The sequence below is a fragment of the Augochlora pura genome, chromosome 7 (assembly GCF_028453695.1).
Source record: "Augochlora pura isolate Apur16 chromosome 7, APUR_v2.2.1, whole genome shotgun sequence".
In the NCBI taxonomy this organism is placed as follows: domain Eukaryota; kingdom Metazoa; phylum Arthropoda; class Insecta; order Hymenoptera; family Halictidae; genus Augochlora; species Augochlora pura.
In genome coordinates, this window is record NC_135778.1 from 30,029,373 (window position 1) to 30,051,742 (window position 22,370).

General features: G+C 33.7%; 1 protein-coding gene across 2 annotated transcripts; it reads left to right on the forward strand.

Annotated features, from left to right (window-relative positions):
- Positions 1-3,741: 3,741 nt before the first annotated feature.
- Positions 3,742-19,836, forward strand: LOC144473879 (glucose dehydrogenase [FAD, quinone]). 2 transcript variants are annotated; one of them, XM_078188222.1, is made up of 7 exons: positions 3,742-4,053; positions 12,852-12,943; positions 13,946-14,142; positions 15,572-15,786; positions 16,193-16,828; positions 17,338-17,884; positions 18,561-19,836. In XM_078188222.1, exons 2-7 carry the CDS (start codon positions 12,878-12,880, stop codon positions 18,829-18,831), a joined length of 1,932 nt encoding a protein of 643 aa, XP_078044348.1. In that variant the 5' UTR covers positions 3,742-4,053; positions 12,852-12,877; the 3' UTR covers positions 18,832-19,836. The 2 variants fall into 2 exon arrangements, with proteins under 2 accessions (XP_078044348.1, XP_078044349.1); XM_078188223.1 differs by lacking the exon at positions 3,742-4,053 and having other exon boundaries at positions 12,841-12,943.
- The last annotated feature ends 2,534 nt before the right edge of the window (positions 19,837-22,370 follow it).

Genomic DNA, 22,370 nt, shown 5'->3' on the forward strand with positions numbered 1-22,370 from the left:
AAACCGTGAAGTAAAAGTAGAAGAAGTAATATAGAGATTGCACGAGCAGCTCTCTGAACAATGTAATCGGCATGAAACAATGACGAAATGCTTAATCGCGTTTTTGCGCGTCTTTTTTAAATTAATCTTGTTATTCGGTAATTATTTTCTTCGGTCGAATGTAATCTGGTTCGTATTTATTTATTTATTTCATTTTGCTATCATTATAGCGACTCAGTGCATAAGCATATCCATATTACGAGTTTATAATAAACAAATTGGATTTAAATAGAAAGAAAATTTTGTTTGGATTATAATCTGCTTATTATTATTGTTATTTTATCTTAGTTGATGCTATATCAGTTCATACGAGAGTTCATTAATTTAATTATATCATCCATAAGATGTTGAAAAGATTTATAAACACTTCATTTAAAATTAAATTAACTTAAATTAATTTGTAGGTAATTTATCTGACTTTTACAAATACACTTGAAAAATGTTAATATACAACAATTCAAAGTAAAATTGTTTTCGACGTATTGAATATGTTAAAAATATTTCTCCATGCCATTTAATGCAAATGCAATATTTGAAAAACAATTTTTCATATAACGTATCAAAATATTTTGAACATGTTGACACTGTTTGATATAAGTAAAATGTTTTAGATTCATTGATACTATTCAATGCAAATAAAATATTTCGGAGACATTGTCACTATTCAATAAAAATAAAATATTTTCTATTGGCCCTGCTGAATATAAATAGAATAGTTTAAACACAACAACATTGTTCAATGTAAATAAAATATATTAGACGACGGTTTAAACACCGTGAACGATGCAGCTAATTTAAAAAATAATAGAAACTAAATTCGGTAAATGATAAATTCACTTTCGAAAAAATGACATCATGCTACGTTTGAATATTTTATAAATGTATACAAGATCTTTCGATAAAACAGTATACCGGCTGATCCTAAAAACCTAACTTTCACTCAGCGAATGCTCATCACAAAATAGCAGGAATTTTTGCAGCTTTGACTTCTACTAGCTTGTAAAACTATCTCGTTCAACTTGTAGATAATTATAAAGGAATAATACAGATATGTATATGTAGATTATTATTTATAAAAGATATATTTTAATACATGCATAAACTATACTATCAGAATGTTGTATGATGGTGTTATAGATGTAATATATTACATAGATAATAAAAACATCGACGTAACAATGAGCGCAATTTCATGCTATTTGCAGTAAAAGCATTATTTCTATCATTTCATGATAATATAATTATAATCAATCTAAGCAGGCGCTAATAACTGATGATAACTTTATGCGTTGCTTAATGTCTGAGGTACACTAATTTAAAGATCGTTCGCTTGTCGACTATTATTAACTATAATAATTATGGTCACCTCTGTGTTAGTGACTTTTTTGAATTTTCTCTAATATCTCTATATAAGCATCTGCAGAATAACATGGTATTGGAGAGTTATAATATAAGATAATTATTTAAGACAATAGAATAGTGCGTTAAAATTTAATTTAAATTTAAATTATTAGTACGATATTCATTTTATTAATTACAAAATTCAAATTCTCTCCCATTCCCAATAATTTTGTAGACACAAAAGAACTTCAATTTTAATTTTATTTTTAATTATTAATTCCAAATTACATTTATTAACTTTGAATTTGTTACTTTCTGCGTCAGATGCATGAAACAAGAACTGTATAAACAGTAAATTTCGCCTTGAATAATTTTAAATAAGTTATGAATAATATAATCAAATTGTTAAATTTTTCTAATAGCGTTACTGTTTGCACGTTTCTGTCATAAATGCATGATTTTGTCATTATTGAGTAATAAACGTTCTAAAAGTCACTCGCAATCGAGAACTGAAAGATTCCTGAGGTAATTTGGAGCAACTGTTTCCTTAGCAAAAACGCAATTTGCGCCCTTATTTATGAATTATTAACAAAAATCATTGACCAATGAGAGTTTAGCTCTTCTGGAGTGAGACAGCCGAGCCAACAATATGACATAGTCCAGTTCCGCTCATTGGCTCAATCGCCTTACACCAAAAACAGCTCTGCCTCTCATTGGTTACTATTTTTCGTTAATAACTTGTTAACAATACCCCGGAGAATATTTTTGTGAAAGAAAAAGTTGTTTAAAATGACCTCAAGAATTCCACATTCCCGGATTGTTAAACATTTTTTAGACACTCTGTACAATGCGCCACCACAGAGGGACCATAAGGTCTCGTTAACTAGTACGTATGTTGAAACTTTTATTGAAATCGATTGACGCAAACGCAAGCTACACCCATAGAAAGACTTCTTCGAATTACGTTAGTGGACGATCGTGAAAGCTAGTAATTTTTGTTATTCTTAATTAGTCCGCAGCTGATAACGACGTCACCCGATACCAATAAATTCTTCAACGCGCCTGTAAATCACTGAGACCTACGAACGCAGTTTTTAAAATATTTTAATAACATATAATAATATTTGTATATATATATCATAATATAAAATTAAGATACAAATATCCTGCGTGAATGTGTTTGTAGACTGGTGATAGTCATAAATTAAATTATTTCTTTGTTTTCATTAACTGGATGAAAATAATACATCGATACTTTTGAAATATTTTCTATTTACTTTTTTATAAATACATAAAATCAACATTCTAGTTATTGCAATACACGTGTTGTTTTAAAATTATTGCTACAATACAGAGAAGCGTGTATAATTATTAGACTGCGAATCTTCGTAAAAAAGAAAAGTGTTGTGCATCGATTGCAATAAACAGAAAATGCATGGGCGTTCGATAATATAATCAAATTGTTCAATTCTTCCAATAGTGTCACCATCAACTATTAATTTTTCTTATAAATGCATCAAATCCACAAGTTATTAATTGTAGACTTCCAGTAATTTTTACATTATTACTGACATCTAAATGAAAAGCAAAAAGAAAACACCGTATTTTTGTATTTTATTTTATATGGTGTCTCGTTAACTTTTCATTTAAATATCACCAAAAATGTAAATATTACTGAAATGAAACAGAAAACTACTGGGGTGAAACAGAAAAGTGCGATATTGGCTATTATACATGATATATAATATCAATTTCAGCAAAGCCTCATGTCATTAATAGACTATAGATCTTCACGCGAAGTAAACATCCTCTCTGTCAGAATTGCAACAGATAGGAATTAAATAAGAATTATTTTTCATTCTTAATAGTTTCAACCAATTTGAAAATAATTATATAGCATTGTTAGACTGTCGTCTTACATTGAATATATGCTATTCGATCTGCCCAATGCATAAATTCCGCAATCCCGTCAACAGTTGCCAATATTTGTCAATTCAATAAAGCGCAGAATCTTTAAATATCTTGCTTTCAAAATAAACGTCCACTTTGGAAATAAACGACTCAATTAAATAAACAAATAATTAATTAGAGTACTCGTATTCGGGAGAATCCGTAGAACTGCGCAGCGGGCAATCCTTTCGTCGCGGAATGCATGCGGGCTCGATGGAGCCGAGCTAACGCGTGTTTTCTATCGCAGGAGCCGTAGCCCGGTCAATTAAGGACCCACTTTCGAGGCTGCCGCGAGTGAAACCGTGAACACCTCGCTGCAATTCACTGATTCGCGTTCCCCGAGGAGCGTTGCTTCTTTTCGGCTCTCCGCTCCGCGTCCTCGTCACTTTTCGCTGGTCGGCCCGGCCGAGGAGTCGATCGCGCGCGGCCGCGTGTCGAGTTGCTCTCGCCTGGAACTCGCTTTATCGCCGCACTAAATTATTACTGTTTTAATGACAATTATTGCTATTATCATCATTGTCGGTGCTCCGTGAATCTTTCCGAGATTAACAATCCCCGCAGATCGATCTCGAAAGCCAATGTTCCGTCGCGAGGCGATCTCGCGCGCGAAATTCGAAGAACGCTTCGGAAGAGAGATTCAGTGATCTGTGACAAAGGGGCGAGCTATCGAAGAAATGATCGAGGAAGAGACATGGTGAATTTCTTCGGACGAACTTCTGATCGGTGAGTGAAGCCGACGATTATTCTTGCGCCGGCGATTATGCCCGTCATCGAGCAGTGCGACGAGCTATTTTCATCCGTACGAAGCTGCAATCTTTTTCAGTGACACCGTGAATAGTGATTTTTTTCAGAATCATTTTTGGCATAGTGCTGAGGCTGCGATAGTGTTTATATTTCCGGGCGGTACAGTGATCTTAGAGTCGCGTGATACAGCGATTTCAAGCGAAAAAACAAATGTTCCGGATATGTTCTGGCTGTCGACGTTTATCGCTGCTTCGAAGGAACTGTTGTTTTTATAACGGTATGCCAATCTTTCACGTCCCTTTATCGAAGAAATTGAGTGCAATTGACAGACCGCGGACCTCTGCGTAAAATGAAAATTTTCAGCGTTGTTTACGAGAGACGTGGTTGGATTGTATTAGTTTCGACGCATTAACAAAAATGTGACGATACTTTCCAAATCTTTTGTCGTGTCTCAATTCGTCTTTCGCGATTCTATTACTTTTGTCATAAGTGCATCAAATCTGCAGTCTATTGAATAAACGAAAAGTAGATTAATTTGTTCAAGACAAGTCTTTGTTGATCGTGTCTTGAACGAAGACTTCACGTGTAAACTCGCGTCAAATGAAATTTTAACGCTGTGCAGTGTTACGTCAATCATTTGTAAGTGCTTTCACATTTATCAAGATGGCACGCAGTTGTGTAAACAATTGATTAACATTTTTGAGAAAAAGTACGGCAACAAAATATTTTTGAATCGAATCACTTTTCAAATATTAGTCGAACTAATAGAAAAAGGTTTCGGAGTAGTTAAATATCAAGATTAATAAATATTATAAACGTTAATTTAATATTAATAAATATTAATTTGCGTACAGTTAAGAACAACGTTGCACAGATGCATATTCTTGTGTGTAGTATATCTTCTTAACACAAGATAAAGATTAACATATTGTGTCAACGAAAGTATTAATTTTATTTTCGCATTACGTTTTTAATTTTTATTTTATTCCTGTATTTAAAAAGTTTCTTTTAATTTACTTAATATTTTCCTTTCTGTTTTCCGTTTTTACCCGTTTTTTATATTAGTCGTACGCACTAAATAACACAATATTGCAGTACAAATGTCATATGTATAGTTCTACGTGTGCTTTCAATTTAATAAGACAAAATATCAAATTGTACTCGAATGTTAACGTTATGTAAAGTTCCTTAATTTCTGTTGATAGAGAAAGTTAGTTTACAGTCGACGTTCACGAATTTAAAAAAAAATTTAGTTCAACCGTGGGATGACTAAAGGTTTACGGCTAAGTAAGATACAGTTCGTCGAGCGACGTACACCTCCCTCCAAAAGTATTACAGCACCTACTCGTATATTATATATTGTAACTTTATTCACTTTGGATATTGTTCAGTTTTATGGCAAGGTTATATCTAAATTACATTATTGTAAAAATTATTGCAATTGATTTGCATACGTATTGTTCATTGAAAACGTATGTTGAGTTTATTTCGCACGATATCTGTCGTAAAAATTTATTATTTTTATTATATATGTAATTTTACATGTAAACGTACTTGCTACAGTTTAATAACAGATTGAAGAAATTATAACAATTTCCTATCGGTTGCTAAAATTTATTTTATTTTCTGTAAATGTCCTAATGCTTTTGGAAGGGTGTGTATATTATTTGTTGCCGCAGAATTATACATACGAAGCAAATGTTCAAATTCGATCTTCTCGAAATTTAAGTACTAAACCAAAAATGTTTTTGCATATTTTTTCTGCTTTTTTGTGCGGCAACTTTTTGATCATATAAAATTATATTAGCATAATGTGTTTAAGCATATAATAATTTTAATCGTATGATGAATTTAATCATATTAATTTTTTCCAAATAACTTTTCACCTCGTTAATTTAGTAAATACTAAACTTGAAACAATTCGGGTTGAAATGAACTCAGCTTAGTCGTCCTCGGTTGAAAACTCGAGTGTTCGCTATTGTTTCGCGAATTCTTAAACTAATTTACCTTTTAAAATGTGGGAAAAATGTCATATTGCTACGGCATATCTACGGCATACCTCGTTGCTTTTATCTTACCTGTAACAAACAATATATATACATATATATATATATTTACATAAAATGTACGTGTGCGTAAAATATGTACGTAAAATAACTAGCCATTGCGAAAACAAAAATTCGAGAAATACTCTCAAATTGATACATTTAAAATGAACTGTTTTATTTACAATCGTTCCAGTCGACTTAAAATAACATGTACTATTTCCTGTCAAGGTTTTCAAAAAAGATATCTTAAAAAAAGATACGATACAACATAAATTTCGGGAACAAATAGCACAAGTTGCTGTTATTGTTAGGCTACTGGAACGACTCTGTGAGAGAGAAATAGATTTCTATTTCCAGGATACGAGTCCACAAGAAATCTTTTAAAAGTGAGTAGAACACGTTTTCGAGCTTCTACCGCGCCTATAAAAGCCGAGTTTTACATGCATCTACCACCCACGATCTTTGGACAGTCACGTGCGCGGTATATGTGGCGAAGTGACCAGAAAACAATTGACTTGTTGCGCTCGCAATAATCTCAGCAACAAATTTCAACAAACACTACTACCGAATTTTCTTGCAGTGTTTTGTCGAGTCATGTTCCATAATTGAGGTGATGTTAAAGTCATTCTCCTTAATTAAATCATAAAGGTCACAGGCAATTCACGGATTATATTATACATTATAATCTTAATTTTCTCAGTATTTATATTAGAATTCTAATTTAAGATTTTAGAATTCTAGTTTTAATAAATTAGACATTTTTAACATTCATATAGCAAATAATTCGTAATTATCTTATGATTCTTGAACGTTTAAGAATTAGAAATGTTCACAGTTGTTGCAAATATTTCTTGGTTTATTTACTAAATTAAGTATGCAGAAAAGATATAATTACGTAGCTGTGACAGAAGTCGCGAATTGCGTTTTATTTGAAAATTACCAACGACGTAATTCCATATTGACGCTTAATAATGTATTATTATAATTTTAAATAAATCGTAGGTTATTATTTTATATACAGAGACAAGACAGACTAATTATCATCTTATTATCAAACAATTTACAAGTAAAGAATACACTTGCCGACAAAAGTTAAAAAACTTCACATGCCGTTAATATTTGAGTAGAATTTAATACTTTAATAAATATATGTCTTATTAAGTTGATAGCACACAGTGAAGCACAAACACATTGTTTATACTGAAAAATATTCTGAAAAATATACTGAAAAACAATAGTTTTATTTCATGTATACAATGCACAAAGGGGTATTAAAAATAAAGAAAATGAAATAAAAAATAAAAAATACAATAAAAATTAAAACAATTACACAAAAATAAGATTGACATTATTATTGACACAATACCAATTTTCATCCTATATTGAAAAGATTTACTACACCCGAAAATGCGCGTATATCTAAATAATGTGTGTAAGTATTGTCAAAATACACGGCTTATTTCGATTGTTTTTTTTCAAATCAAAATACGATTTGATTTTCCTCTATATTTTCGAAATAAAAATGATCGAACGAACATTTTCAAAAATATCCGTAGAATAATCTGACGGCAACTGCCGTTATCAGAATACAAAATGTCATCAAATTTGAAAATTCGCAAATTCCCGTTTCTATTTTTCTTTTTTTTTTAATTTAGTAGTTAAAATTTCTCCATTTTGCAAAGTAACAAACGATTCTCGTTAATCAATCAGCACATCCGTTTATCATCGCGGTTGATTTGCATGACGCATAGTCTGCCCGAGTGGTTCAGTGACTGGGATGACGTCACGTCGCGGGCTCTTTCTCCGGAAGAGAGTGACCGGTCTCTCCGCCGCGTGCTACGAGCTCCTTAATTAGCGCGTCTAGTGTGGCGCGGCTCCAAGCGCCGCCGATTCGCAGCGAAAGAATTGGATGAATCGCAATTATGCGCTGTCGGCGTGTTTTCGCGGGATCAGGCTCGACCAACTGTTTCGGATGAGTCGACACGGGCTGCCTTGGTTATTGACAACTGAGCCACAATCAGGAATACAGCAATTAATCGTTTTTGCGTACAAAAGACCCGCTAATTAATTCGAGAAAGCAGCAAAACGAAACAAAGCAGCAAGAAATTATGAATGTAGCATTTAATCAAAATAACGAATGATTACGTTTATCAGATGCAACGCAGCAGAAGATCAAGTAGCAAAAAGCAAAGTGGCAATGAAATAATATATCGCAGGGAATCAGATGCAAATCGGCAAGGTATCAAATAGCAGAAACAAAGCAGAAAATAAGTAAGATAACGTTGAATAAAGTAGCAAGAAACAATTATTACACAACAAAGTTGCAACAAGAGTAAAGTAGCGCAAAGAATAAAATAACAATTGGGCAAAGTAATTGGATGCAGACTAATAAAGAATTAAATATTATATTAAGTAATATAATATTAATTATATAATTATTAGTAATATAAGGCAATGTGCTAAATTAAGTAATATAAGGCAATGTAGCAACTAAGCAACAATTGAAAAAAAAGTAACATAATGATCGAAACAACTAAGCGAACAAAGTAGTAAGGCGTAGTAGAGAACAAAGTTGCTACAAGAAAAAAATAGTAGTATAAATCAACATAACAGCAAATGAGTGAAGTCGGGTAAATAAAGACAGTAAAAAGAATAGAAAATAAGCAATGTGTCATTATGCAAGGAGATGAGAAACAAGTATTAATGGACAAAGTTGCAATCGAAGAAAAATTGCTAGAGAATAAAGTAGCGAAGAAGCAAAGAGAACAAAGTAGTAAGAATCGAGAAGCAAAAAAACAGATCAACAAGCAATACAGAAAACAGAAATTGAGTGTAGGAATACTTTCTGGAGCGACTGTATATCTTTAGAAATGCTTTGTCTAGACTTGTTGATCTTCTAATTAAGTATAATTAACCTCGAATGTACGAGAATTATTCGTATCAGTGAAAATATTTTCTTCGGAGAACTGGACCATATGTCAATGTCTTAAATACTGGAAGAAATTATGTACAATTAAGGCAAAAGCTATAATCTTCTCGCAATTCCTTTTTGTTTACACATGATATACGAATTAAAAATTAACTTAACACTTCAAATATTTCTTGATTTTCTCAAAATAGTTTACTTGACTGCGAGAATTGAAACTTTGAGAATTAAAAATTTCTATTCTGTGTTCAGCCTCCCTTTTACAATATCAATTTTCTTGATTTCTTTGCAGCAATTGTTTCGTTGCTTGTTTCTTCAAAATTTTCCATTGTTTAAAATTGTATTAGACAAATTTGAGCAAACGGAAAACAATCGTATCATTAAATCGTACATAGTCATATAAAGTGAACTTTTATTATTGTATTCTTTTGTTGTATTACTTCATTGTACATACAAATATTGTCATTAATATCCTTGTGAGTTTTTTAGTATAATGCTTCATGAGTATACGTTCAAGAGTTTTTTAAATTTGGTAAGAGAGACCAAAGGATTACAAAAAATCACTTCAATCCTTTAATATCCTATGCTATATGTTATATATTTTATTGTATATAAATCTGATGTTTGAATCTGTATAATTGACAATTACATTTCGAGCGAATCGAATGAAACAGCAACAGGTATTAGAACGAGGAGTTTAAACACCTTTCTCTCAGAGTTACTTTCCTTTTCACAGTGACCCTGAAAACTCGCGAAATGCACGATTAATTAACTTCATATTTTACACACAGGTTCTTAATAACCACCTGCATTCGTGCCTATTCAATTCTAATTACTTATTGTTCAAGTACAAGAGATAAAAGAGAAATTCCCTTCAAAGAAAACTTTATATGCCGTGATAGAGAGCTCTTGCTTTACTATTATAATTTATTTACTCCACATATCAATTATATTGATATACTTTGTTTATTTTACACAGCAATATCAAACTCTCTATAATAGTTTGTCAATGATATTATTAAGAGTTTCATTTAGTTTGTAATTGTCACAGTTACAGAACCTCAATGTCACCATATAGTTACAATGAACCATAAAGATTACATTTTTGTCAAATACGTTAAATATTGTAAACAATATACTCTGTACTTTTTACATTAATCTACTATAAATTCTAATAATCCCATGTTACTATAAATAATACTATAAATTTTATATAATTCACACAACGCAATTATGTAGTATTACATAATACAATATATTTAATGTATTCATACAATGTGTATTTTATTTGAATTACAGTTTCATGGAAATAATATTTTCTTTTCACATTTGAATGTAAATATTGCACCTAATATATTACAAGTTTAAAACACATTTTGATAAGATACAAAACTACAACTCTATATGTTGTGTAGAGTTGTCCAATACTACTTGCTATTTAATAATTCATTGCACGACTATTAGATAAAATAAATAAAAAATCATATTATTATTATTATTATTATTATTATTACCATGAATAAATCTTTCCTTGTGTTTCATAAAAGTAAACTTGTCAAAGGTTTCAATTCAACTTCTGACGTCTACTCAAAAATATTCAGGGTCATCTTTACATCTACTCAGATCTTGTAAATACTTGAAAAACATTGTTACATTACGTAGCAGCTAGAAATTACACAATGATGCTACGATATACATGGCAGTAAAAAAATAACACCTTACAAAAATACCGCTTTTCAACATATATATGAATTGCAAGCATGTAATAACACTGCAAAATCTGATGCAACAATCTTGCGACATATGGAAACGGTTACCGCTCATGCAAGGCAGAAATAAAAAACACTGTCACTTTTAATACGAGCGAACTGATACGTCTAATTCAGTATTAGACTTAATTTGACTTTAAAAGTAAATATTACATTATTGTTCACTTTATCACCGTTACAGCTTGTTTCATTATGTTGTCCTAAATTGTTTATTTTATATAACAACGGTATTAAACTTATTATATTTTTATATAATACATTTATTATTATAACTACATTACATTGTTACTATCGTAATTTGTTTACTTCACACATGAATTACTTTACCATACTTTGTTTATTTTACGCAGCAATATCAAACTGACAATATCTTTTTATAAATTAATCTTTAATAAATTAATCGAAGCCTATCTAATTCAATTTCAAATTCTGCATACCGGATTGAAAGTGTCAATAACAATTCGCCGATTCAACGATAATAATAAAATGAACGTTCAAACACTTGTTTTAACAACTTTACTGTTGGACCGTCTAAACACGCCTTTAACTTGTTCGCTGATAAAAAGTTAAATTTATGTCGCCAAGGAAATCCTCTTATCAATGCGGAAGAAACGTGCGATCGCTCATTTTACTTAATTACACGTCATCGACTGATTAGTTTATCTACCCGCCGATACTTTCACGTCGTGCAGGGGCTGCTTCTTTCGTTCTTTCCAAACATAACGGCGTGTCACGGCGATCGAAACGCCCAAACAACCGAGTCCAAGTTGCTCTCTCACTTTCGAAATTCCTGTTCCGGTTGGAGCATTTTCTATATCTGCCACGAAACGACTACGATTCAGTTTTCATTTCAGCCCACAGAGAAACTGCAGCTCCGGCCGTTTGGTTCCGTATGCACTTTCACGTCGAAGCGATCTCGCGTTGCTCCAAGTGCATTGTACTGTTACCATTATCTCCTGTTCGACTATGACATAAGTCGATTGCCGCGCCGACTAATAAGCGGCCTCTCGCTATCCTTCAATCACACTATAATCGTTAATAGAGGTGCACCTATCGATACTGGTTTCGATAAACACCAACCACCTCGACATGTTACCGACAATTTCTATTTTACCTTCTGTAACGCAAATAATTTGTAACAAAAGTCAAAAGTGAACTGAAGAATAAGAGAGGCGATTCCTCCGGTGATTTGCAGTAACTTTTTGAAGAGTTATTAAAGAGAAACACCGTCTAATTACCATGCAAGTACTGCTGGCGATCCTTTTCCACGACCAATGACACGTTGAACTTGCTATCAGCTGAACTTTCTCTCTGATTGGCTTATGTTTATTATTAATAGCTCGTTGACGAAGTCACGGAAAATATTCTCGCCGAGGTAAAGATATTTCAAATTACCTCAGGAAACTCTTTTCAGAGACTTGTATAAAAAGAAATCAGTGAAATATCGCTGACGAGTAGATTGAGGACTTTTATGCAAAATAAAAATTATTTGCATTAATTGTACTATGATAAAGCTACGTAGACACTTTTCTTCTTTCTCTACTTATGTTTATCAAGTTCAAAATAATAAAACAGTATTTCCAAATTCTTTAAATGTTTTTACTGTTTTGTATTTGAATGCATTCACTTTTGTGATAATCGCATAAAATCTGTAGTTTGCAACTTACAACAGTTTGAATATTGGTAATATTTCGAAAATCGGAGGTGTACGAATATCTTTTTACGCCATTACAGCATTCCCAATAAAGGTCACTTCCTTTATGACTTAATTAATCAACTGTTCCAAAAAAAAAAAAAAAAAACGATTCGAGTACATTAAACTGATGAAATTGAAGTTTCCAATGACATTAAGAAAGTGATAAAAAAGTCATCAGCTGTGGATGTTATTTATTAAGTAATCACTGACAGATATGTCGTAGAGGTTATTATAGTTTACGTCGGCTTAATGAGCGGTCTACAGACACGAGGACCATTCAATTAAGCGCTCCAGTTTTTCCTGTTGCTCTAACTGAAATTACTGTTCTCTGTTTGCAGGTGACACTGGCCCCTAATTGGATAAAATGCGAGTGTGTATCTTGTTCTTCAGCTTGGTGCAATTGGTGTTTGCGTTCCAGCACCCGTTCACGGTAAATACTGCTGCTTTGTTTCTTCTGTTGACGATCTTTCATTTTTGGTGAACTGTTTTGGACTATTTAAATAGAGGGCGTTCAATAGCAGATTTAGATTTTGAGCAATTATAACAAAAATGTGTAGACCAAGTGTCAAATAATATTGGATTGTTTTCAACTAATGGCTGTAGCTCGATATTTTCATATTTTCATATTTTCATTTTCTCATATTTTTATTTTTTCATATTTTTATATTTTCATATTTTCATGTCATCATATTCTTATATTCTCGTATTCTCGTATTCTGAAATTATCATATTCTAATATTCTCATACCCTCGTATTTTCATACTCGGAATTACTAGCCTGCGACATTTCACAAGCAAATAATTAACAATGTTTAGTAGCATGTCTACTTTATTTTCATAATTTTAATTTTATAATTCAATGTTTATCTTATTTTAATAGCTCAACTATGCATATTGTTAATGAAAACAGTCCCTGTTAAATTTTCAGCTTATCGTAAAATTGCATATGTCTTGGAAAAAGTAATTTGCGTTAACACGAAGGTCTTGGTTACATGACGATAATCATATGTTTCACAGCATATGTATATCTCATAAACACAGTAATTTACATAGAATTAATAACATAAAGAGTGTACATTGTCGACTCAAATTAATTAATTCTTCTATCTCTGAATCATATTTTTATGAATTGTCATCATCTTTTTTTATCATTTCTATTATTCGTTATCACTTACATTTTTCGAAGTTTTGCCATAGACAATAATTCCTATTCTAACAACCAATTTTCCCTATTATCGTATTTTTTAATATAAAAACTTATGTCAGATCTTAACACCAATGTAACCATAAATCATTATTAACATTATTTTCAACTGCAAAAATTATTAAATTCAAAATTCATTTGACAAATGCAAATGTTTCGTTTCATAAAATCATACATAATTTATATTTTCAGTGAGAGGATCGCTATAATTAAGCTATTTGTTAATTAGTTCCCACCTGGCCAGTTGGACACCAATAACGAAACAGCAGGATGTTGTTCCTGTACCTTCAAAGATTCGTTCTACATGGACGCGAAATGTGGCGCGACGACTCCATTTATGAATCTCATACAAAAAGTGATGGCGTCTAGATGCGACATTTCAAGTCCTTGTTCCAGGCTTGGGAAGGAATCGGTGCCTCAAGAATGGTACGCTCTTCAATTTTGCAAGAAAAATCTAGTGTCCATCGAGAACTAAATGTACGAGGAATATCTTCTGACTTCATGGTCGACATAATCCTTATGAAGAATTGTTCTCGTCCCTCCCCAAAAATTGAGTGCAACGAGAACATGCTCACACAGGGCATTCTATAGAGAGGAAGAGATAGATGAATTTCTAAAGTTGGAAATATTCAAGTATGCAAAATAGATTAATTCTGTTTCGCTTTCTCTGTATAGAATGACCTATGTGGGCGTGTCCTTGTTGCTCTTAATTTTTGGGGAGGAGCTTAGAACAATTCTCTATAAGGATTATGTCAACTACAGAGTCAGAACATATTCCATAAGAATTTCGTTTTTAAAAATAGAAAATTTATGTCCACTGTACAATTTATTTCCAAGTTATATGCAAGTGGACGTGGTTTCGGTGCTTTCGAACTTGAAATTACCAGGAACAGTGTTTTATAGTCCAATATATGCTTATGTGAGTCCAAAGTTTAATGTAATCTAAATACATTTTCCGATAGGCCAAAAGCATTTTCTTATATTGACAGAATTTAAAGTGGACATAGCTATGATGCAAGATAATGTTGCAAGATAGTGTTGCAAGACAATGCTGCTCAGACCAATCCTTGCTTAATTCAAAATCAATTAATTCAATTATTCTAAATCATAGTTGCAGGCTCTAATGGCGCCTATAAATGTAATTTAGGAGACTGCAATAGTTTTGCTTAGTACATTATGTTACCAGTAGGCGTGGCTTCGTCGCCCTTGCTTTTTAATCTAGAACAGTGCTTTATAAAAGATTCCAAGTCCACGATTCAATATTATAATCCTAAATCCAAATCCACTAAAAATTAACTTCTGAAGGTCACAATAACCTCTTTCTTCCTGTACCATGCTAAGTAGACATGGTTTCAATGTTATAGATTTGCAAAAGAAACTGGCAAAGTTTTTCATAGGGCAATTTGAGCTCAAGATTCAATATCAGAATACTGATTTCATAAAAGCTTATATCAAATGTTCTCCGTCCATGGATAACGTTCTCTGAATGAACGTGGCTAAATCCAATATTTTATAAAAATCCACCTGAGAAACCCACAGTTACATCGTGCTTTGTATGATATTCTTAGTAGGCGTGGCTTCAACGCTCACGATTTGAAGAGACCTAGAACAATGTTTCGTAGAACAACCTGCTGAAACCATGATTCCATATTATAACCTTTAAACGCGTGTCCTAAAAATCAGAAGTAAAAATACTTTTGTGTGGCGAATAATATTGAAAGTAGGCGTGGCTACTAGACCACTATAACTGATCCCCAAAGGATAGAAACATACTTCTCAGTTAATTTTGAATATTTTTAATGACATTGGAAACATGCCCGGGAATCCTAAGTCTGATGACATTATGAAATTACAGGTTCGACTTTATTATAGTCGGTGCCGGTATAGCCGGCCCAATAATCGCCAGGAGATTGAGCGACAATCCTTGGTGGAAAGTATTGCTGATCGAAGCAGGACCAGAGGAACCGACAATGACTGCCATACCAGGCCTGGCATTCCATGGAGTAAATTCAACTCTCGACTGGAAATTGAAAACCGAGCCTACGGAGCCCCATCCAACCGCTTGTTTAGGTACACTCCTGACATTTCACGTTTGCTTCCAATCCAAATCCAACAAAAGCATATAAAATTGAAACCTGAGAAGCATCTCGTTTCTTCGAAATATCGTTTAAACGTATTCGCAATAAAACATGTTTACAATTTTAAAAAGTGTATTTTTATATCTAAACAAATTTAGAGAAATATAAAAGTAGAAATTATTCGTACAGCTCCTACAGGCGAACATACATAATAAATTTGCAAATTTCGAAATTCATCGAAAGTTAAAAATTCGACGCTTTGAATTAATTTTCTCAAGAGTCCATAAAATTTTACAGAAACGAAAGGTTAAACAATTCTCGTTGCAGCATGATTAAAACTCAAATTGTAGGGCATATTTCAATCGTTTACTGAGCTATAGCATAATTTCTCTTATCAGAAACATTCGGCGTGTGCTCTTGGCCGCGAGGGAAGATGGTGTCCGGCACCGGGGGTCTTCACGGGATGATGTACGTTCGTGGACACCCGGAAGTCTACAACAGCTGGGCGAGAAACGGCGCCTTGGGCTGGTCCTACGACGAGATCACTCACTACTTCGAACGCGCCGAGAACCCCACCGAAGAATCGATGCTCTCTAGTAAACGTAGAACAGTTCGAGTGCCTGGTCCGATGAAGATTGAGTACTTCAGAGAGAAGCCCGCGTTCGCCGACGAGCTCCTGAAGGCCGCTGATGAGTTAGGCTACAGAACTTCCAAGTTGAAAGAGTATACGCAAACAGGGTTCATGGTGGCCCCCATGACGACGCAGAACGGAATGCGAGGGACTACTTCTAGAAACTACCTGAGGCCAGTTCACGGCAGGAGGAACTTGAAAGTGCTGATTAACGCGCACGTGACAAGAGTTCTGCTGAATCAATGGCAGAGCAAGGCTTACGGCGTCGAGCTAGTGGACAAAGATGGCTACCGGAGGATCGTCAAAGCCAACAAAGAAGTAATACTGACTGCTGGAGCTATAGGATCCCCCCATATACTTCTGAACTCGGGAATTGGGCCAAAAGAGGACCTTACAAAATTGGGTTTGTTGATGTTGGATTACTTTTCGACAATTTTAATGATGTCGACTGGGTCTATTTAGGTTGTTATGATATTGTGATCATTGATTTTGCAAAATTGAAGATATTTTGTTGCGCTGGGGCGGAGTGATTCCTGAGGCGATTTGAAGCAACTCTTTTCTTTGCGAAAATGTTCCACGTGTCTTCGTTGACGAGTTATTAACAAAAGACGCGGACCAATTATAGATCGAATGCGGATAGTGCCCCGCCCTCAAAGCAGTACGTCACGGGGATGGTTGCAAAAGCGGGGTGCCATTCATTGGTTCACGTTTCTCGTTAATAACTCCCTTACGAAGATACAGAGAACATTTTCGCAAAGGAGAAACTTGCTTCAATTCATCTCGGGACATATTTCTTCTTCAATTTTTGGTGATAATAACCCACTGTGCCTCAACAGTTTTTCTCAAACAATAGCAAAACATTAAATATTAACATTCTTAGATTATTAAGTCGACTACAAAAATTGTTGACAGGTCTGAACGTAATCAAGGACCTTCCTGTGGGCAGGAACCTGCACAACCACGTCTCTGTCGGCATCCATTACAGCATCAAGGACACTGCCTACGAAACCATGACCATGGACAGTGTCAACGAATACTTGGAGTCTCGTAGTGGTTCCCTAACTAGCACCGGACTGACACAAGTGACAGCGTTCCTCGAAAGCAGCTATGCTGTTAATGGTGTTCCTGATGTGCAGGTGTTCTTCGATGGGTTCTCACCTAAGTGCCCGAGGACTGGGCTACCGTTTGAGTGCTTGAATGGAGCGCTGGCTTTGTGTTCGGATAGGAGAGAGATTGTGATGAGACCCACCGCAGTGACTGTCGCTAGTAAAGGATATTTAAAGCTGAGGTCTGGAGATCCTATGGTGCCGCCGCTTATTTATCCGAATTATTTTACCGACCCGAAAGACTTGAAGGTCTTGATCGAGGGCATTAAGAAGTCGAACGAGCTCGTCAACACCCAAGCCATGAAGAACTGGGATTTGAGGATGGAGCCTGTGATCCATTCGCTTTGTACCGAGTAAGAGTCATTTTACTTTAAATTGGTTAATTCGAATTATTAGTCTGTGTTTGGGGTGAGTGCTGGCTGGGGAAGATTAGGTTCCTTCAATGATTTTTTACGCTTTAATTGTACATGCTGTGCGAATGTTTCTTACGTGTGCCCATTTCATAGATTTCTCCCCAATATAATAGTATGTTTTTTTATGAGATTGTAAATATTTAACCTTTTGCACTTGAAGCCATTTTAACAGTAATTCTAAAATAACTTCTCTGACATATAGCATTTCCATTTCATATGACAAAATGTGTTTTAATCATATGAAATTGAATCTTGTAACTCGTGCAACAACAATTATACTTTTAATAATTTTTCAAATCTAATTTTACGTAATGTAAACATTATTTTGGAACTATAACTTTGTGCTATAACATTTTTAGTGATGCCTTAGTGAATGAGACATCGTCAAACATTAAATTTATTTGTGCTTGAGGCGCGCAATTTATGTAAAAGTTTCTCACATTAAACGATGTTGTATACTTTCATGAATGCAATAATATATCTGTTGACAAGTTTTCAAGCGTTTGAGTATGTTTGTACAGCGTTTGAAGCGGCTCGAGCTGTATTATCGCATCGAATTAAACACTTCACCGTCGAATAATGCAAATAACTTGAAAATCCTTTGCTATTGTTTCAGCTACCATTTCGCCAGTGACGCATACTGGGAATGCTACATAAGAGCTGCCACGGGTCCCGAGAACCACCAAGCAGGCTCTTGTAAGATGGGCGGCTACAACGATCCTTCAGCAGTGGTGGACCCAGAACTTCGTGTCCGTGGGGTGACGAACATTAGGGTCGCCGATGCATCAGTGTTCCCAATTGTGCCAAACAGTAACCCGATAGCTGCCATCATGATGACAGCCGAGAAAGCTGCTGACATGATAAGGCACACGTGGGTGAAATCGTGAACGTTTACCGTCCAATTTTTAGGACAACGTAGAATGAAAACTATTATTTTGAAATGTGAAAACAACTTTATTTAAGAGTAATTAATTATTACGAGATAGGCTCGCCTGAAAATATTAGTCTACGGATTTTCATGCGCCCCTCGCTCACGAACATCGTCGAACACAGTCAAACATAATTAAACGTTCAATAAAATTTTGTACATTTCCATGCCGATACGGTGAAGCTGCATAAACGTTCGTAGTCTAATTATTATTGCTATTAAGAGCCTTCTCGACAGTATGTGTGTTATATCGTGGTGTTCTCCGTCGTCCAGGAGTGTGTCGACAACGTGTGATAGTTCCAGTTTTATTCGTCCATTTATACTTAACTGTTTAGCTATTCGATATAGCTAATCAAGGTTACTTTAAGGTCATTTCAGATTACTAATTCAGTAAATGATTTTATAAATTTTGTAAAGTGCAAGGGAAAAACGAAGATTGAAAAGTGACTTTTGAACACAGCTTTCGGACAATTTTTTAATCGGATCTCATAATCGTTTTTACAATATCTTCAATTCTAACATAAATTTAATTTTGTTTAATGTTAAGTTGTTATTATACGGTGGAATTGAATCAGAATGAAAAATAAATTCGCTTAAAGATAAAAAAAAACGATCAGGTTGCTTAAAATATTTTGATTACCATCAACGTCCTAGAAAAACCTGCCATAGCATGTTCGACAGGTCATGATCTTCATGGACCTCGGGCAACAAAAATTAATGAAACGGTTATCAAAGTCACGTTATTTGTTTGTATCTTAGTCAACGCGTGATGATGATAAAAAGTACGTTGATTATTTAAAACGGTATCGCTGACCTTGAACATTTCAAAATATACGATTTTGAGAACAATTTTCTATTTATTATGATAACGTTTACTTTTCCTAAACTGATAAATTTTTTTTCCTTCGGTAACGCGTCTATCGTTAATATTAAATGAGATGTTGAAGAGGATCTAGTTTGGATGGGCACCTAGTATATTGCATGCTGCGTTAAACTGCATCGCATTTGTTGAAATACATTCTACATGTATTCTATATATTAATAAATATTTAATTATTAAATAGGCAATTATTAAAAACTAATTAACAAATGTTTATTAATATATAAATAGTTATGATTTCGCATTATCAATGACATACACTATACTTTCCTACTTCATATTTAAGAGATTACAACAGTATTGAATAACTATAGGCAAATTTTATTTTTTGACAATTAGTTGGCTTACTACGCCATGTTTTGATGAACATGCTTACCGTTTTTACAGTCAATTGGGGCAAACTAGCAATTATAATATTTATTAGTAATTGGAGAAAACAAAATTGTCAAGTTTAAGGTGAATCAAAATTAAACATGAATTCTATGTTGTTGGTTCGGTGGAGCAAAATAGCCACAAAACTGTCCTTGATTTTTACTTCCACCTTGACCTTGATCTTGTTCTTGAGAAATCAGCGTCAATTGTTTCGCTTGTATTGTGGTCGACACAAAAATCTAAACAACATTTAATGGCATTTTATTATGGGCCCATTATTTATTCTAATCTATTATAACCTGTATTTTTTGTTTATTTTTTGTTATGTTTTGAGTGTCTACTCCATTGTAGTTCAGAATTACAATGTTCATCCGATAGACGTCGTTCTTTACAATTGTTTTCCTTGACTGTATTGGTCAAGTGTACGATATAATAACATAACTTTTTTAATTTCAACACTTTAATTTTTTTAAACATACACCCCCCCCCTCTCTCTCTCTCTCTCTCACTCTCTCTCTCTCTCTCTCTCTGGACACTGTGGAAGAATTTGGTATCCTCAAACAAGCTTTATAACAAAAAAATTCAAGTTCTACTTAATTTTTCGAAATTTCTGTACTCGAACTCTTCGAAGTTCACTTCACTGTTCAAGAATTTATGATTTTGTTCGTTATCTATGTATCTGTTTTATGAATAAATACGTTCTAGACCTTCAGCTAACGTTTTAAACAAAAATATGAATTTCTTCAAAGATTACAAAGTTGTTAAACAAAGTTTTTAAAATGTAATTCCAAAACGAATGGTTCCAAAGCTGAAAACGTTGTAGTTATATAAGTATTTAACGATCTGTAATTATGCGAAAAATTGCAGGGAACACGACTTGAAATGTTTAAATCATGTATCAAGAACAAAGAATTCGATCTTTTTCAGTTTCAATACTGTGTCTCTTAAATACACGAAGTACGTAATTTTGTTATTTAAAAGTTACGCGATTAACTATTATATCAATTTCCTCAATGCAGTAATTATGCAGTTCGACTACTATCGTTATAGCAACTGCATTATTCTGCATAGTTAATGATAAGGGCGTATATTCCAATTTTCTGACAATTTCTACTATTTTATTATATGACTAGGCAATGAATAAAAATTTGTTTTCAAAATTTCGTTTTAAATTTTCTAATAGAGACTCGGATGAAAAAGTAATCCTAAACTATGTTTAATCGTAGTTTAGAATTATAATGTTGGCCTGGTAGACGTCTCGCGCCGCTGTGCGAAATTCTTCGCGCATGCGTCGCCTTGCGTAGTTGATTTTTATGTCTGCAATGATTGCGACCGATCTGCCCTTTTTAACAAGAGGTATTAATTTATATAAATATTATAAATTTAAATAAATATTGTAAATTGACATTTTACAATTTAATTGTAATTTGATTACCGTATTAGAAATAACCTTGAGTATCAGTTGCAATGATATCGTTTTAGCTTAATGTATGCGTCACTATGAATTATTAGGCCGAATACAGTAGATTCTAGATATTCATTGATAATAATGTATTTCAACCTCAAATGACTCACTCTGTACATAAATGGATATAATAATAAGATTGTGTAAATCATGTCACAGTAATGTAAGAAACGACACAAGTTCCTTACCCCTCCGTTCGGTTTTTTGGCGGGGGCGAACGATATCGCTCGCGTCAACCTGGTACCGAGCTGACCGTTCGGCCAGGCAGCGGTACGCGGCCGGCGGCATTTCCTCAGCTAGGTCTGCTGTGCACGTGCAAGTAATAAAGAAATAAAGTAATTTCCGTACTTGCAAACGTCAAGGAAGGTTTTTTCGCCAAATCCTTGGCATCTGCAAGCGGACAGCTCGAATAGTTATCACGGTCGCCGGCCGTGTGCCGCTACAAAGAGTATAATTTTCAAATTGTTTGAAATGCGCAAGTTACGTCACTCACTTTTCTAGTTGTTCAATAATTTTTGTAGGTCGAAGGTAATATATTAGCACTAATATTATTTTTCAGTCTCTCCATTATTTCAAATTGCAGACACTCATTTTTGTCATATACAAATGAAATATGACATTATTATCAATGCCGTTGAATAATGATACATAATTGAGTAATCAAATAATGTTCGATAATGACAAATTCTTATCTGCAAAAGGTTACGAAGAAATTATTTCTTGTTATGTGCACGTTGAAAATTTTAAAATTCCGTTCGTTCCACGCGAGAAACTCTGAACA

What these genes read in the sequence shown, in the direction of transcription:
- LOC144473879 (XM_078188222.1), top strand. Translation starts at nt 12,878, where the DNA reads ATGCGAGTGTGTATCTTGTTCTTCAGCTTGGTGCAATTGGTGTTTGCG. An exon ending in GAATCGGTGCCTCAAGAATG is followed by an intron (nt 14,143 to 15,571) that starts GTACGCTCTTCA and finishes ATGAAATTACAG; the next exon opens with GTTCGACTTTATTATAGTCG. An exon ending in CCATCCAACCGCTTGTTTAG is followed by an intron (nt 15,787 to 16,192) that starts GTACACTCCTGA and finishes TTCTCTTATCAG; the next exon opens with AAACATTCGGCGTGTGCTCT.